General features: G+C 40.8%; 1 protein-coding gene across 1 annotated transcript in view; it reads right to left on the reverse strand.

Moving 5' to 3' along the window:
- The window catches only part of zgc:112083 (uncharacterized protein LOC550461 homolog), a 32,906-nt gene that overhangs the window by 6,407 nt on the left and 8,830 nt on the right, over positions 1–17,669 (reverse strand). The window contains exons 4-9 of the mRNA XM_034169085.1: positions 15,102–15,213; positions 14,855–15,007; positions 14,699–14,773; positions 14,440–14,560; positions 3,942–4,080; positions 1,767–1,891 (exon numbers count right to left, since the gene is read on the reverse strand). Of these exons, the coding sequence (XP_034024976.1) occupies positions 1,767–1,891; positions 3,942–4,080; positions 14,440–14,560; positions 14,699–14,773; positions 14,855–15,007; positions 15,102–15,213 (725 nt within the window). The remainder of the gene's footprint in view (positions 1–1,766; positions 1,892–3,941; positions 4,081–14,439; positions 14,561–14,698; positions 14,774–14,854; positions 15,008–15,101; positions 15,214–17,669) is intronic.

Here is a 17,669-nt window from a genome sequence, read left to right on the forward strand (position 1 = left end):
TTTACGTCATGCCATCCTCGGGAAGAGATTTTAGGTGTATTTTTTTTTAAAAAGCGTAATTTGCTGTTAATGCTTTGCAGGTCTGTAGCTATGTTTTTAGTTTAACCACAGTAAGGACACACAGAGACACTGAGAGCAGACTTTGAAAGAAAACTTGAAAAATATGTTTGTAAAACTTTGCTCTTGTCAAGCCAGACAACACAGTGTGTGGATCGACCGGAAGCCTTTGGTCTTAAAATCCGGACAGTTCCATGTCAAACCACGACTGCATTTGCTTTGTGATATTTTTGCGTTGAAAACTAAGCAACTTATTTTTATATATAAAGAAATATTTTACACTGAAATTGATTTTTTTTTTTACGCAAAATATAACAAAAATGTGATTTTCTGCATTTCTGAGGACATTTCACACTTCTAAGGGCCCCTTCCCACATTGTACGAATAAGTACAAATCAGGGTGAATCACGGCGGAGCAGCTCGTATGAGCGAACCATGAAAACACTGAGCCGACGGGCAGGCTTAAACAATCCCGCTGCGACGGTTTCGTGCACACGATAGTGTTGTGCACGAGCATGCACAAAACCATCGCAGCAGGAACACAGCGTGAGCAGCTGGAGCATTTGTAACCACATCGTGCAGCTGCTGTGAAAAAAAAAAATACATGCCACTCACGGGATTCAAACCTGCAATTTACAAAAAGATAAAGATGTTTTATATATTTCCACGTGAGGACAGCAGGTAGAGACACGCGCCTCATGGAGGAATGTTGTAAGTTTATGTCCTTCGAAACATGGTACATGTCCTTCAGCTGGGACGTCCAGGAGCAGAGATCTCAAAAGCAGCTGTGGGTGGACACTGCTGTGGGTGTCCGTTCAACGCCCAGACCAACATGTCACTGTGTTATGTGGTCATTCATTTTCGTTATGTAATTGCGTATGTAGATACTGTCGTATTTATTTATATATCTCCAGTCGCAGTGGTTTTTGTGTTTTTAATGTGTGCACTGAGCCACCATCCAGCTGTCAGTGTGCTGTGATCAGCTGACAGGCCCCTCCCAGTGCAGTGCTGTGTGCGATCAGACCTGGCTGTCCCCCATGTGATCAGATCTGTACAGACATATAAGCATATTATGCAAGTGTGTGCTCCCCCCCGAACACATGTGTTGGAGGAGCGGGGGGGGGGGGGGGACACGCGCGAGACACATGCACCACATGTGTGTTGCTTTTTGCAAAGCCACACTCGTGGGGACTCTTAGACACACATCCAGCTTGACAGTGATCGTCTGTTTTCGTGCTACTAGCGCAAATGGCCACACATTTTCTAAGTGCCAAGCGAGCGGTGTTGGATGTTCATGTTTGTCACCTGGAATTCTGCCGACACCTGCCATGAAAAGGTTCAAATGGGCTCTCACAGGGCACACTGTCTTTCAGTCGCTGGTGTGTGCAAATAGCTGTAGCAACAGGTGTACGAGGCATTGGAGGCAGCTACAATTTTACACGTATTACATACGATTCTTGCTTCATGCGCAATTCGACCACATTTGTACTATGTGTAAAGGATGTTCTGCCCTTGTAGCCCTCAACGGACGAAAAGGCATAACCACTAGAGTAGGGACTAAAAAAAGAATCTGGTACTTAAATATGAAAAGTTGCTCAGCAATACAGGCATTAGTTCCAGAGTTTTGTTGGGCTTTTGTGCTACAATAAAGATGAACATTCTTGTCTGAAAAGCTAACTTGGGTGTAGAAAATGAAGTTTCTGATGTACCTGAAGCGAGAATGTCCAGACGGCCATTTCAGCTCGTGTTTCTTCCGAAGGTGAAGCGTGAGTGTGTAACACCATGAGAAGATCTTTTCACAGATATGGCATTTATATTTGGACATCCCTCCACTCTGTGCGTAAAAATAACAGAATGCCATTGTAACTATTGAGATAACAGCAGATTATGACAGTGATCTCTGCAGGTTACACAGTGACGGCCAAAAAACATGAGTTCCATTGGACAAAGTTAATGTAGATCGCATTGTAGAAATTTTCCATTTGCGAATATAAAGCAGAATTTTCAAAACACATTTTCTAGAAAGAGGACTGATTTTTTTTTACATTATTTTTATTATGTAAAAATATACATAATTTAACAATCAGGCATTATTGCATTGTGCCACCTGCTGGATTGATGATGGATTCAAAGCAATGTACATATAAATATGAATTAAGAATGTTGAATTACGTGTTAAAAAAAAACAATTCGGCTACATTCATACAAATTGTTTGGGTGGTTTGGTTGACAGTATAATTTAAGACAATGAGTTATTTTGTCTTTTAGTTTGTAAAACAGTCAACCCATAATCACACAATTTACCAATCAGAAAAATAACTCTTACATTAAATTGGAAAATGACAAATATGAAGATGTTTTAGCAAAGTGGCTGCCACAAAATAGTTTTCAAGTGTTTACTTTTATTTCAAACACGTGGTCTTGAAACCATGAACAATACATTACTGGAAGACCATCTGTGGATCTCCTATAACGCCGACAAAAAGTTCTGTAATTTTTAAAAATGGCTGCCAAAATTGCAACCACATCAACTGTTTTGGACAAACAGTCATGAACAATGTTTTTTTAACCTTCACCCAGTCACCCAGAGCAAATGACTCATCCACGTAAGACAATGACACATTTTGAATAATGCCAGTTCCACTGCCCTCGAAATCGTAACTGGGAATGACGTTACACCCGATAGACACATTCCATTTTCCACACAATACTGCTAGTTGGAAAATAAGACAAATATCTCTAAGATTTTGGAGTATAGAGTGCTAGGAAAGAAAATATTCGGTCCACCAAAGAATCTTTATGGAAGACGTGATAGTCTAGTGGATAAGCTTTGGGCTTCAGACCAAAGGATCCTCAGTTCAAAACCCAGCCAGACTGGAAAATCACTAAGAGCCCTTGGATAAGGTCCTTAATCCCCTAGTTGCTCCTGGTGTGTAGTAGTGCCTTGCATGGCAACACCCTGATGTTAGTGTGAATGTGAGAATGTGAGGCATCATTGTAAAGCACCAAGCTTTTGATGCAGATGGAAAAGCGCTGTGTAAAGGTGGTCCATTTAAGAGAAGAGACTGTGCAGAAGTTACATTAGCGGTTTAACTTATCGCTCAGTTTGTAATGACGTGATGACAGTGGTTGTTTTTAGCAATAGCTAACGTGCTAGCCAATATTAGTGGCACCAGCTGACAACATATTATGGGGTATTTCAGGCAGACAAATACTCCAGCAACATGTCTACAGACAGCAGTAGGACAGCACTGTGTGCAGGATTCATGACATTGGACATAAACGATAGAGAAGTAATTTAAAAAAACATCAAAACTACAACTTTCAGTCTTGTTGCTGCTGGGATTCAGAGAGTTGGAATCTGACTTCAGGTGGCTTTCCTGGGTGCTGGAACTGGGAAATTCCGACCTCTGAATACAAGTGGATCTGTAATAATGAATGGTGGCCACTTTGAAAAATGGCTGCCATGAGTCTCCTGTATCAAATTCTTCGAATACGTCAATCTACATGTGTGCGAAATTTGCTGCTCCAAGACCAAACTGAACAACTGATCTCACTTTTTTCTTTTTACTTTGCTGCTGGATTAGGTGTGACAGATAAAGAGTTGTATTTCTCCACTGTGAGATCAATAAAGTATATCTCTCTCTCTTCTCCCTCCACTTAAGAAAGAGGGCGTGGCCAGCATCATTTAAAGCAACAGGTACAGAAACACATCTCAGACACCTGAAAATAATTAATGGAATACACACCAAAATCTCTGTTTTTAAACAAACCTGGAAACTTAGCTTGCGGAAAAGGTGCGTAAAAAGATCCCTTTACTTTTTTCATCTCAATTTTCTTTTGTCCAAAACTCCACACATAGTGGTTTCTATTGGATAACAAACCTCGTGCACTCTCTTGAAATGCTGGTTCATGGTTTGAAACGTGTGACAGGAATACTCGCAGCCCTCCACTGTGCAGTGATACACAGACCCTTCATTGTGGAACTCTGTGTGCTTCTGTAGATCGCGGTGGTTCTTAAAGCTGCAAAATAAATAAATTAATTAATTAACAAATAATTCACACACACAGAGAGATGAAGAAAAAAAAAATGCTGTGTCCACAGTGTATCATACCAAAAGAGATTTCAATACAGAGTGTACATTTATTTCATGAATGAAGATTTTTGTCCCAGTATTCATGTACAGCATGTAACTGACTGTTCACGACAGTAATTATTGTATTTGTGTTTGTATTTTTGTATGTTTCACATCAAAAATGGTCACAAAACTATATTTTATAAAGTTTTTATATTTTAAAATAAATTTATATAATTTAATTAATTTTTTTTCATTAATTTTAATTTCATAATTTATTTGTTCATGTCATTTCATTCATTCATTCATTCATTGCCAACTTACATTTAAGCATTTTTCATCAACAAAAAGGAACACAAAGAAGCCAAATCTTGTATTCTCTGCTCCTTTATAGCAAAAAATTTAAAGTAACAAAGAAATCCATTTGTTTCCTCAATTCCAACCTGAACACTGTCTCCTGGTCAAGTCACCAAGCATCAAATAAATATTAACATGAACATGATTGTTTTACATGTCAGCAGTTACATTCATTTTTCTTCTAATTTTCTATAGTCTCTCATAATCTTGTCCTTATAGATTTTTTGAATTTACATTTGTACAACATTTAATTTCTTCATTCAATGCATTCCAAAGCTTAACTCCATAATCAGAGGGACACTTCTGCTTCATCGTTGTCTGTGTGAACACAGTCTGACAATTATATTTCCTTCTATGGCAAACGGCCTGTGGAACAAAACTAAATAAATTTTGGCCATGATCTGGCAAAGCTCCTTGCTTAGCCTTCCACCTAATAAGTGCAATTTTCAAGATCCTTAAATTTTAAGTGACTAGTTGCAATAAACAAATTATTGGTGTGCTCTCTGTAACCGTTTTTGTTGACAATTCTCATGGCTTTTTTTGTAACATATACAAGGACTAAAGCCCTGTTCCCACCGAATAATGAGGATGAATAATGAGTAATGACGTAGCATGTTTTTTTTTTCTTTGGTACGAGTCCAGTTATTCAACAATCGTGGGAGAATAGTGGCTCGTAGAGGCTCTTAGAGGCAGAATATCTGGCTAACGAGGCTCATCTCTGAGCGTGGTGCTAATTTCAAGAAGTTCAAAATTTAGCAACAACAGTGTGGGGCAGTTTGTGTACAAGGTACTACGAGGACAAACAAGGATTTTAGAGGCATGTTTGTGGTGAGGATGAGGCTGTGAGAAGCCCATTATCCAAGCACGTGGAGGCTATGAGGACAGGACAGGCTATTTTGGCTCAGCCCTCTCGTGCACTTCATTGTGACAATCTCACCTGCTTTGTGAGCCGGACGCTATATATAAAATAATTATTCTGTAGCAGATTAACCATTTTCTGTCAGAGCTTGGATGCTGAAAACACCTCTAATCACTTCTGGAATCACGGAGGACCGTTTCATATGGAGCTTTTTTCTCTCTCTCTCTCTCTCATGTGCTGATGTGGAGAACGTATTTGGAATAGCCTAAAAAGTAATTATTTGAAATGTTTATATTGTAACAGCTTGGTAAAACAGTTGCATGTTCATTTCTTCTTTATAAGCAGCTGTAAAAGTATGTTTATGATAGATTTAACATCTTGTTATAATGGATCAGATGAGCTCTGCTGTGTGTGCACACTGACGCAATGACTCATGCTCAAGATGAGCATTCACGCAGAACGCCAGCTCACAAAAGAGCAATTTTGCAGACATTAAGGGATGAATACAAAGTTAAAAGTTGGATCACGGTGTCAAAATGACGGTAAGCCACAGATGAAATAAAGCCAGTGAGAAGAAGTGCAGATGCGACTGTTCAGGAACCTGTGGTTCAGTTCCAGCTGGTCTGGGTTTTGTGTTTGTGGATCCATTTTTTTTTTTGAAGGGGGGGGGGGGGGGGTCCGCACAGTTGCAGGTGTATATACCACCTCATTGTCATGTCTTTTTTGGGTCACAGAGAGCTGCACACAGGTGCACAGCAGCCTGATGTTCTGATGCGCACACTGGCCAGACTGTGCAGGAGCATCTTTTTTGGACTACACTTAAAAAAAAAAAAAAATGTGACCACATCTTGAATGGATGCTGTGAACTGAAAAGCCACACTTTAAAAGGGACCAAGTGTGGGAGGGCTGGAGGTTTGGACCAAACCCATGCGTAAATGTGCACCAACATCGCGTTACATGTACGGGGCTCAAATAACAGGTCAGTCATGGCTCATTAGAGGCTGATACCTGGCACATGTGAGGTACAGAGAGGCACATAGAGGCTTCTTCATAGCAGCTAAGTGACAGATTTATACGTGGAACATTATTCAAATAATCACTGACATTTCTGGCAAATCCATACGAGGCTCATTATTCATGGCTTTATTATTAAGTGGGACAGAGGCTTTAGTGGTACTGCTGTATGTGTTACCCCAGACTTCAGTACAGTAACTGAAGTCTGGGAGAATCATTGAGCAATACAGCATACACAACGAGTTACAATCAAACAAATCTTTTACTTTAAATAAAATATCAACTGTCCTTTTTACATTATCTATGTGGCTTTCCAATTTAAAAACAACACCAAGAAACGTAACTCTTTCGATTATAACTCCATCAATGGTCAGTTTCACATCATCACTCTTTCTCCCTGTTTACCAAAAATCATATAGTTTGTTTTGTCCCAATTTAAAGGCAACTTATTTTCTTTAAACCAATTTCTCACTTTTATCATTTCTTCTCTCATTCTGTTATTTCCAACAAATTATATCCTGAGTGATATATGCTGGTATCATCAGCAAAAAAAAAAAAATTACATTTTTGATGTTTCACAAATCATTAATAAGCAAAAGAAAAAAGCAAAGACCCTAAAACAGACCCTTGCGGGTCTCTGCATATGCCCTCTCTACAATCAGAATCAGTGGTGGGCACAGTTCCGCTAATTCGCTAATCGCTAATTATCGAAGATAATGTTTTCATTATCGGATTAGCTTTTCAGATAACTTTGAAAACCGTCATGGACCAATTATCTTCCGATAAGTTTTGGTCCGATAACTTTAGACAGTTAACATATTTTTGCAGACATGGTAAACAAAGCTTAACAGTTACAAACATTTATTAAGTCTAAAATCAGTTGAGTACTTACCTGTTAAATGTTTTATAGGAGATGTGCAGTTATATTCTCTGCAAACAGAGGAGAGCTAGTTCCAGAAGAAACCGCTCTATCCTCTGCAGGCAAAGAAGAGCAGGTCACAGAAAAGAAAACAAAATGATATGCTGGCAATATCACCCAAGTCATCCAGAGACATACATTTTTTAACTTATGGTCAGAATTTTAACCAAAATAATTTCGGACAAGTTACTTAAATTAACGTCACGTCTGAAGTTTTATAAAGTGAAAACATCAGATATATGTTTTAGTTTTAAAGTAATGCACTAATTTTGAAGGTTTTCGTGTGGGCATGCTGTGTCCAGGTGCATTATGGGTACCCTCAGTACATTCATGACAGAAGAAATCCATTTGAGACACTTTGATCAGGCTCCACACGGAAAACAGCATTAAACTTTGTATATTGTGCCTAAAACTCTCGTGAATATATTCTCTGGGTTTATAGACGTTATTGTGTTTGTACGTATCTTAAACGTAGCAGACACGGATTATCTGGCACGGATTTTTGGCAAGTTTTCACAGTCTCTACTGGCCAGTAGTGTTTAGGCAGTATGAGCGTCTGGACGCCAGGAGATGAAGTGTTCTATTTATTTTGACACCGGTTATATCAGACGGTTATTTAATTACAACTGGACTTTTTTTTTTTTTGCAAATGTACGGAGCCCGCCTGGGGACATGGTGGTTAAATTTTTTTTGGCCCAGATTATTGCGTTGCCTCGCAATACTTTTGCATTCCTTCACATTATTGTTACGTTCCCTCGCAATACCTTTTGTGTTCCCTCGCAATATTATTGCGTTCCCACACAATAGTTTTTGTGTTCCCTCACAATAACCTAATATCATATTAAAGCTCATGCCTATCAGAGCACACAGTGAGTGAAATCAGGTGGGGGGGGGGGGACTGAACGCATATGCACGTGCGCACACACACACAGCAAACAGCAACAGGATTCACGATAGGACGGTAAAAAAAAAGAAAAGAACGCAACGTTCATAAGGCACATTAACAGGTGTTGCTAGTTACTACCACTGTTGTATGAATAAACTATATTTCATACGGAGTGTTACAGCTGTGCAAGGTGTAGCAACTTACTCCCTCATCTCTCGTGAATCCTGTTGCTGTCTGCTGTGTGTGTGTGTGCGCGCGCATATGCGTTCAGTCTCCCCCCACCTGATTCCACTCACTGTGTGCTCTGATAGGCATGAGCTTTAATATGATATTAGGTTATTGCGAGGGAAGGCAAAAACTTTTGTGAGGGAATGCAATAATCTGGGCCAAAAAAAAATTAACCACCATGTCCCCAGGCAGGCTCTGTATAAATGCCCTTTTTTTAACAAATAAAAAAAAAAGGCATATTTTACTAATGCACATTTATCTGTAAACACCAACACACCTCACATTAACGTGTTGGTTTTTACATAGAATGAATGAGTCAACCAATCAGTGTTTAGTGGAGGCACATTTTACCCATAATCCCTTTGGCACCTGTCTGTGTTTGTTACAAAACTTCAGAATTAGTGCAGTATTTAACATTAAAAGATATGTGTTATATTTTAACTTTGTACAAATGACAGAATTGACATTAATGGAGTTATTCTACCGGTATTAATTTTATTTTTAAATCCAAACCATAAGTCAGTACTGCTTTATTTTCCAAGACCTCCACCTCACAGCAAACAAACCCTGGCAAAAATTATGGAATCACCGGCCTCGGAGGATGTTCATTCAGTTGTTTAATTTTGTAGAAAAAAGTAAAAGAAAAAAAAAAGCAGATCACAGACATGACACAAAACTAAAGTCATTTCAAATGGCAACTTTCTGGCTTTAAAAAACACTATAAGAAATCAGGAAAAAAAAAAAACATTGTGGCAGTAGTAACGGTTACTTTTTTAGACCAAGCAGAGGGAAAAAAATATGGAATCACTCAATTCTGAGGAAAAAATTATGGAATCATGAAAAACAAAAGAACGCTCCAACACATCACTAGTATTTTGTTGCACCACCTCTGGCTTTTATAACAGCTTGCAGTCTCAGGCATGGACTTAATGAGTGACAAACAGTACTCTTCATCAATCTGGCTCCAACTTTCTCTGATTGCTGTTGCCAGATCAGCTTTGCAGGTTGGAGCCTTGTCATGGACCATTTTCTTCAACTTCCACCAAAGATTTTCAATTGGATTAAGATCCGGACTATTTGCAGGCCGTGACATTGACCCTGTGTGTCTTTTTGCCAAGAATGTTTTCACAGTTTTTGCTCTATGGCAAGATGCATTATCATCTTGAAAAATGATTTCATCATCCCCAAACATCCTTTCAATTGATGGGATAAGAAAAGTGTCCAAAATATCAACGTAAACTTGTGCATTTATTGATGATGTAATGACAGCCATCTCCCCAGTGCCTTTACCTGACATGCAGCCCCATATCATCAATGACTGTGGAAATTTACATGTTCTCTTCAGGCAGTCATCTTTATAAATCTCATTGGAACGGCATCAAACAAAAGTTCCAGCATCATCACCTTGCCCAATGCAGATTCGAAATTCATCACTGAATATGACTTTCATCCAGTCATCCACAGTCCACGATTGCTTTTCCTTAGCCCATTGTAACCTTGTTTTTTTCTGTTTAGGTGTTAATGATGGTTTTCGTTTAGCTTTTCTGTATGTAAATCCCATTTCCTTTAGGCAGTTTCTTACAGTTCGGTCACAGACGTTGACTCCAGTTTCCTCCCATTGATTCCTCATTTGTTTTGTTGTGCATTTTCGATTTTTGAGACATATTGCTTTAAGTTTTCTGTCTTGACGCGTTGATGTCTTCCTTGGTCTACCAGTATGTTCGCCTTTAATAACCTTCCCATGTTGTTTGTATTTGGTCCAGAGTTTAGACACAGCTGACTGTGAACAACCAACATCTTTTGCAACATTGCGTGATGATTTACCCTCTTAAGAGTTTGATAATCCTCTCCTTTGTTTCATTTGACATCTCTCATGTTGGAGCCATGATTCATGTCAGTCCACTTGGTGCAACAGCTCTCCAAGGTGTGATCACTCCTTTTTAGATGCAGACTAATGAGCAGATCTGATTTGATGCAGATGTTAGTTTTGGGGATGAAAATTTACAGGGTGATTCCATAATTTATTCCTCAGAATTGAGTGAGTCCATATTTTTTCCCCTCTGCTTGGTCTAAAAAAGTAACCGTTACTGACTGCCGCAATTTTTTTTCCTGATTTCTTATAGTGTTTCTTAAAGCCAGGAAGTTGCCATTTGAAATGACGTTAGTTTTGTGTCATGTCTGTGATCTGCTTTTTTTCTACAAAATTAAACAACTGAATGAACATCCTCCGAGGCCGGTGATTCCATAATTACTGCCAGGTGTTGTAGTAAACAGGAGCTTCCAGCAGAGGGCTATCTGTTAGCCGTCCCCAGCTACACTACAAGGATGTCTGTAAGTGTGACCTGAAGGCTCTGGACATCAACTCAGAGACCTGGGAGGACTTAGCAGCTGACTGCAACAGATGGCACAGCACACTCCTGAGACACCTCAAGACAGGAAAGGTTAGGATTCGGACTCTGGCCAAAGAAAAGTATGCTAGGCGAAAGGAGCGTTCCTGCAAGATCAACCCCGTGACCACCCAAACCTGTTCCAGATGTGGCAAAGATCGCCACTCCCATATTGGACGGAGTAGCTACAGTCGACACTGTTGCAGTCATGACAACAGCACTAATGTAAATTTAAAGTTTTTCAGTGCGCATCATCCATAGTCGACATCGACCGGCGGTGGCAGAGAGAGAAATAATTTTTTGAAAAGATTTAATAGTAGTCAATTCTACTACACTCAACAAAAATATAAACGCAACACTTTTGGTTTTGCTCCCATTTTGTATGAGATGAACTCAAAGATCTAAAACTTTTTCCACATACACAATAACACCATTTCCCTCAAATATTGTTCACAAACCAGTCTAAATCTGTGATAGTGAGCACTTCTTTGCTGAGATAATCCATCCCACCTCACAGGTGTGCCATATCAAGATGCTGATTAGACACCATGATTAGTGCACAGGTGTGCCTTAGACTGCCCACAATAAAAGGCCACTCTGAAAGGTGCAGTTTTGTTTTATTGGGGGGGGGATACCAGTCAGTATCTGGTGTGACCACCATTTGCTTCATGCAGTGCAACACATCTCCTTCGCATCGAGTTGATCAGGTTGTCAGTTGTGGCCTGTGGAATGTTGGTCCACTCTTCAATGGCTGTGCGAAGTTGCTGGATATTGGCAGGAACTGGTACACGCTGTCGTATACGCCGGTCCAGAGCATCCCAAACATGCTCAATGGGCGACATGTCCGGTGAGTATGCCGGCCATGCAAGAACTGGGACATTTTCAGCTTCCAAGAATTGTGTACAGATCCTTGCAACATGGGACAGTGCATTATCCTGCTGCAACATGAGGTGATGTTCTTTGATGTATGGCACAACAATGGGCCTCAGGATCTCGTCACGGTATCTCTGTGCATTCAAAATGCCATCAATAAAATGCACCTGTGTTCTTCGTCCATAACAGACGCCTGCCCATACCATAACCCCACCGCCACCATGGGCCACTCGATCCACAACATTGATATCAGAAAACCGCTCACCCACACGACGCCACACACGATGTCTGCCATCTGCCCTGAACAGTGTGAACCAGGATTCATCCGTGAAGAGAACACCTCTCCAACGTGCCAAACGCCAGCAAATGTGAGCATTTGCCCACTCAAGTCGGTTACGACGACGAACTGGAGTCAGGTCGAGACCCCGATGAGGATGACGAGCATGCAGATGAGCTTCCCTGAGACGGTTTCTGACAGTTTGTGCAGAAATTCTTTGGTTATGCAGACCGATTGTTTCAGCAGCTGTCCGAGTGGCTGGTCTCAAGATGATCTTGGAGGTGAACATGCTGGATGTGGAGGTCCTGGGCTAGTGTGGTTACACATGGTCTGCGGTTGTGAGGCTGGTTGGATGTACTGCCAAATCTTCTGAAATGCCTTTGGAGACGGCTTATGGTAGAGAAATGAACATTCAATACACGAGCAACAGCTCTGGTTGACATTCCTGCTGTCAGCATGCCAATTGCACGCTCCCTCAAATCTTGCGACATCTGTGGGATTGTGCTGTGTGATAAAACTGCACCTTTCAGAGTGGCCTTTTATTGTGGGCAGTCTAAGGCACACCTGTGCACTAATCATGGTGTCTAATCAGCATCTTGATTTGGCACACCTGTGAGGTGGGATGGATTATCTCAGCAAAGGAGAAGTGCTCACTATCACAGATTTAGACTGGTTTGTGAACAATATTTGAGGGAAATGGTGATATTGTGTATGTGGAAAAAGTTTTAGATCTTTGAGTTCATCTCATACAAAATGGGAGCAAAAGCAAAAGTGTTGCATTTATATTTTTGTTGAGTGTACTTACTTACTTGGGTAGAAAATGTCAGTGTGTTATGTCTTGCTGTTTAATTGCTGCACGCATTTATCTCTGATGCGAAAATTTGCCGGTTGTGGATCACTGAAGCAGCAGCCTCGTGTCATCTCATGGGGGTCATCTCAACATCACGAATGGGCATGACTGTGGGGGCTTTTACTTAAAAACACTTAATTTTTTGCTTGTAAAAACATATAACTGTGCCTTTTAAAACAAAGTAAATTCTCATTTAATAAGTATAATTTATATCATTTTGTGTTCAAAACACATTCTTTGGCACAGTGTGTATCATTCTGCATTAGAAGGGCTCCAGCCAGATGCCAGGAATGCCCCCAAAGTGACACAGAATTTCGTGATCCAGAACTGGGCAAAGTGATCCATTTCTGGCAAATATTTGCACCACACATAATGTGGCTTCACACTTGAAGTAGAATGGCTACCCCATCCTGACTTTTTCAATTAGATAACATCCAAATACCCAATACAACAATACCCAATAAAGGATATTCAGTTGCATTATGGCTCCGTATAGTGGGACTTTCAAAAAAGTGATCCAGAACTAGGCAAATGACTAGTTCTGTACTGAAAGCAGTGTGGTGACAGGTTTTGTGGTATTCTCGAGGTCGGTCATCCGGGCATTTAACCCATAGGGGCAGGTTTTGTTGGTGAAAACATAACCGAGCTCAATACAAATACATGCAATTTGGTCACTTTTCAAAGGGGTCCGACTCGTCAATAAAGTCAATTTAATGTACAAAAAAAGATTCATTTCAGGTCATCTTAGTGTATAAATGTCTCCGTTCCAGACAGTGACAGACATCAGCTGGCTGATAGAAGCAAGTTGGAGACTAAAGCAAACCGGCTGATTTCATTAGACAAGCAATACAGCCCGAGCAGCCAGTAGTGGAAGTATGAGTTCTCGCCTTAAAATTGGCCACGTCGCTGAAATGATGTGGTGAGGACCTCACGAATAAATGATTCAAGCCAAATGTTGCCCAGCCCAACTGTACAGTTTATGTACGGTTGTCTAATCAGCATCTTGATATGGCACACCTGTGAGGTGGGATGGATTATCTCAGCAAAGGAGAAGTGCTCACTATCACAGATTTAGACTGGTTTGTGAACAATATTTGAGGGAAATGGTGATATTGTGTATGTGGAAAAAGTTTTAGATCTTTGAGTTCATCTCATACAAAATGGGAGCAAAACCAAAAGTGTTGCGTTTATATTTTTGTTGAGTGTAAATTAAGAGTACTTAATTCTGAAAAAAAATGTTTAAAAAAGATATTTAAATGTTTTTGTATTTAAAATAATTAAATTATAAATAAAATATTTTAAAGGTTTTATATTTAAAAATAAATATTCCAATTTTTAGTAAAATGTTTTTATTCATAAAAATTTTATTGAGAAAATATTTTGTGCAGAATTAAACCTTGTCAAAAAAAAACTTTTTTGACAAGGTATTTAATTCTAATAAATCAATTAAGAGTATCAATTTTTAAAATGTTTGATGGTTGTTAATTGTAATAAATTAAGAGTATTTTATTCTGCAAAAAACAGTATGGCAAAAATAGTCAAATTACTCTTTTCTAAAAGTGTTTTTATTATATTATTATTATTTAAGTGTTCAGCCTTTCAACACTGTCTTCCTCTCATACACAATGTCAATCGTGTATGTTTTTGACGAGCAACCTTTTTTCACAGAAGTCACATGGGAACGGCCGCTCATCACAGTGACGGAATCTGATGTGGATCTTCAGAGCGGCTAAAGTAGTGCAGGTCATGTCACAGAAGGGACACTTCACGTGATTCACTGCCAAGGAAAGAAATCAACAAACGATTATCAACTAATATGCCATGACAGATGGTAAACATAACCAAAGACTCAGTGTCCAAATATTTATGTGCCAGAGTCACAACAGAGAGAGTCAAAGTAGTAAAACGATATTACCATGTTGCCGAACATGATCCCTCAAAAGCCTCTCATTGGAAAAACCTTTTCTGCAGTGTTCACACACCAGCGAATCTGAAGGAGAGAAAACACGTGAACGGAAAACCAAGCAGACGCGGCGCATTTAGCACGTTCACGCAGCAGCAGCTTTCTCACCCACGGGCTCTGCCTGCCGGTGCAGGTGGTCAAACAGCTTGGTGTTGCTGGAGAACATGCTGCCACATGTTGGACAGGCTACAATTCGCTCCTGAGTGTGGCTCCGCACGTGTTCTCGCAGACGGTACCGGATCTTAAAAAAGGCATCGCAGCCTGCAGGAGAAACAAAAGGCGAGGTCAAACAGGAAGTCAGCTCTCCACCGCACGACGTCATAGCAGCTGGACACATGGTGTCGGTTAGCCGTACCACTCCAGTGGCAGAAAAGAACCTGCTGGTCCTGTGACAAGGTCTGCTGTTCAGCTCCCTCAACGTGATTGTCCACATGTCTGTAAAACCACTCAGGATTGTTAAATGTACTCTGCAGAAAGACAAAGACATCAAACCCAGTTCAGTCATTCTGCCAGCAAAACCGAAGACTTTCATCATGTATCTTTACGAGTAGACAAACAACAAAACATTTAGTAGTTGTCTTTATCAGAACTCGAACTGGTCGACACAAAATCTATAAAAAAAAAAGTATATAAAACTTAAAAAGCTTTGTGAATGGGTTTCCCAACCTGCAGCACCCCCCTGTGGCAGTCTGGGAGTGTGCAGATTACCGCAAAACAAATTTGTAATGGAAATAAAAATAGAGCACAAAAAAAAAAAATCTCAGAGCGTTTTCACATATGAAGGTTCATGTTTTGTATATGTTTGGTCCAGTGCGTTTGATTTCACTCCGCAGTGTTGCTGTTGGACAAATCCAATTTTCAGGATGTACTTACAACCTGATATCATCTGTGTAGGCTGCATGACCCCTTCTTTAAGAATTTATTCATTTTAATCAGAGTGAACTGAACTTTAAGCTACACTCAACAAAAATATAAACGCAACACTTTGCTCCCATTTTGTATGAGATGAACTCAAAGATCTAAAACTTTTTCTACATACACAATATCACCATTTCCCTCAAATATTGTTCACAAACCAGTCTAAATCTGTGATAGTGAGCACTCTGAAAGGTGCAGTTTTATCACACAGCACAATGCCAGATGTCGCAAGATTTGAGGGAGCGTGCAATTGGCATGCTGACAGCAGGAATGTCAACCAGAGCTGTTGCTCGTGTATTGAATGTTCATTTCTCTACCATAAGCCGTCTCCAAAGGCGTTTCAGAGAATTTGGCAGTACATCCAACCAGCCTCACAACCGCAGACCACGTGTAACCACACCAGCCCAGGACCTCCACATCCAGCATGTTCACCTCCAAGATCGTCTGAGACCAGCCACTTGGACAGCTGCTGAAACAATCGGTTTGCATAAACAAAGAATTTCTGCACAAACTGTCAGAAACCGTCTCAGGGAAGCTCATCTGCATGCTCGTCGTCCTCATCGGGGTCTCGACCTGACTCCAGTTCGTCGTCGTAACCGACTTGAGTGGGCAAATGCTCACATTCGCTGGCGTTTGGCACGTTGGAGAGGTGTTCTCTTCACGGATGAATCCCGGTTCACACTGTTCAGGGCAGATGGCAGACAGCGTGTGTGGCGTCGTGTGGGTGAGCGGTTTTCTGATGTCAATGTTGTGGATCGAGTGGCCCATGGTGGCGGTGGGGTTATGGTATGGGCAGGCGTCTGTTATGGACGAAGAACACAGGTGCATTTTATTGATGGCATTTTGAATGCACAGAGATACCGTGACGAGATCCTGAGGCCCATTGTTGTGCCATACATCCAAGAACATCACCTCATGTTGCAGCAGGATAATGCACGGCCCCATGTTGCAAGGATCTGTACACAATTCTTGGAAGCTGAAAATGTCCCAGTTCTCGCATGGCCGGCATACTCACCGGACATGTCACCCATTGAGCATGTTTGGGATGCTCTGGACCGGCGTATACGACAGCGTGTACCAGTTCCTGCCAATATCCAGCAACTTCGCACAGCCATTGAAGAGGAGTGGACCAACATTCCACAGGCCACAACTGACAACCTGATCGTCTATGCGAAGGAGATGTGTTGCACTGCATGAGGCAAATGGTGGTCACACCAGATACTGACTGGTATCCCCCCCCCCACAATAAAACAAAACTGCACCTTTCAGAGTGGCCTTTTATTGTGGACAGTCTAAGGCACACCTGTGCACTAATCATGGTGTCTAATCAGCATCTTGATATGGCACACCTATGAGGTGGGATGAATTATCTCAGCAAAGGAGAAGTGCTCACTATCACAGATTTAGACTGGTTTGTGAACAATATTTGAGGGAAATGGTGATATTGTGTATGTGGAAAAAGTTTTAGATCTTTGAGTTTATCTCATACAAAATGGGAGCAAAAACAAAAGTGTTGCGTTTATATTTTTGTTGAGTGTAGTTCTTCTATAGTGTGAACTTGCACAAAACTGGCCATTCTTATGAGGTGGTGGGGTTAATCAGGATGAACACAGTGGAGTTTGACCTAAAATGTTTGGGAAATGCTATGATAAGTAAACTATAATTCTTCCAGTCAAACCCTTCATGTATTGGAAAATAATTACCAAATATTAATTGAAAAACAAAACAAAAACAGTATATATCCATTCATCCATCCATTTTCTTCTGCTTCATCTGAGGTCGGGTCGCGGGGGCAGCAGCTCAATCAAAGCCACCCAGACCTCCCAATCCACACACACACACCTCCCCCAACTCCTCCGGGGGAACCCCGTGGCATTCCCAAGCCAGCCGAGAGACGTAGTCCCTCCAGCGTGTTCTGGGTCTTCCCCGGGGCCTCCTCCCAATGGGACGTGCCCGGAACACCTCTTCAGCGAGGCGTCCAGGGAGCACTGAAAAGATGCCCAAA

The sequence above is a fragment of the Thalassophryne amazonica genome, chromosome 4 (assembly GCF_902500255.1).
Source record: "Thalassophryne amazonica chromosome 4, fThaAma1.1, whole genome shotgun sequence".
In the NCBI taxonomy this organism is placed as follows: Eukaryota; Metazoa; Chordata; class Actinopteri; order Batrachoidiformes; family Batrachoididae; genus Thalassophryne; species Thalassophryne amazonica.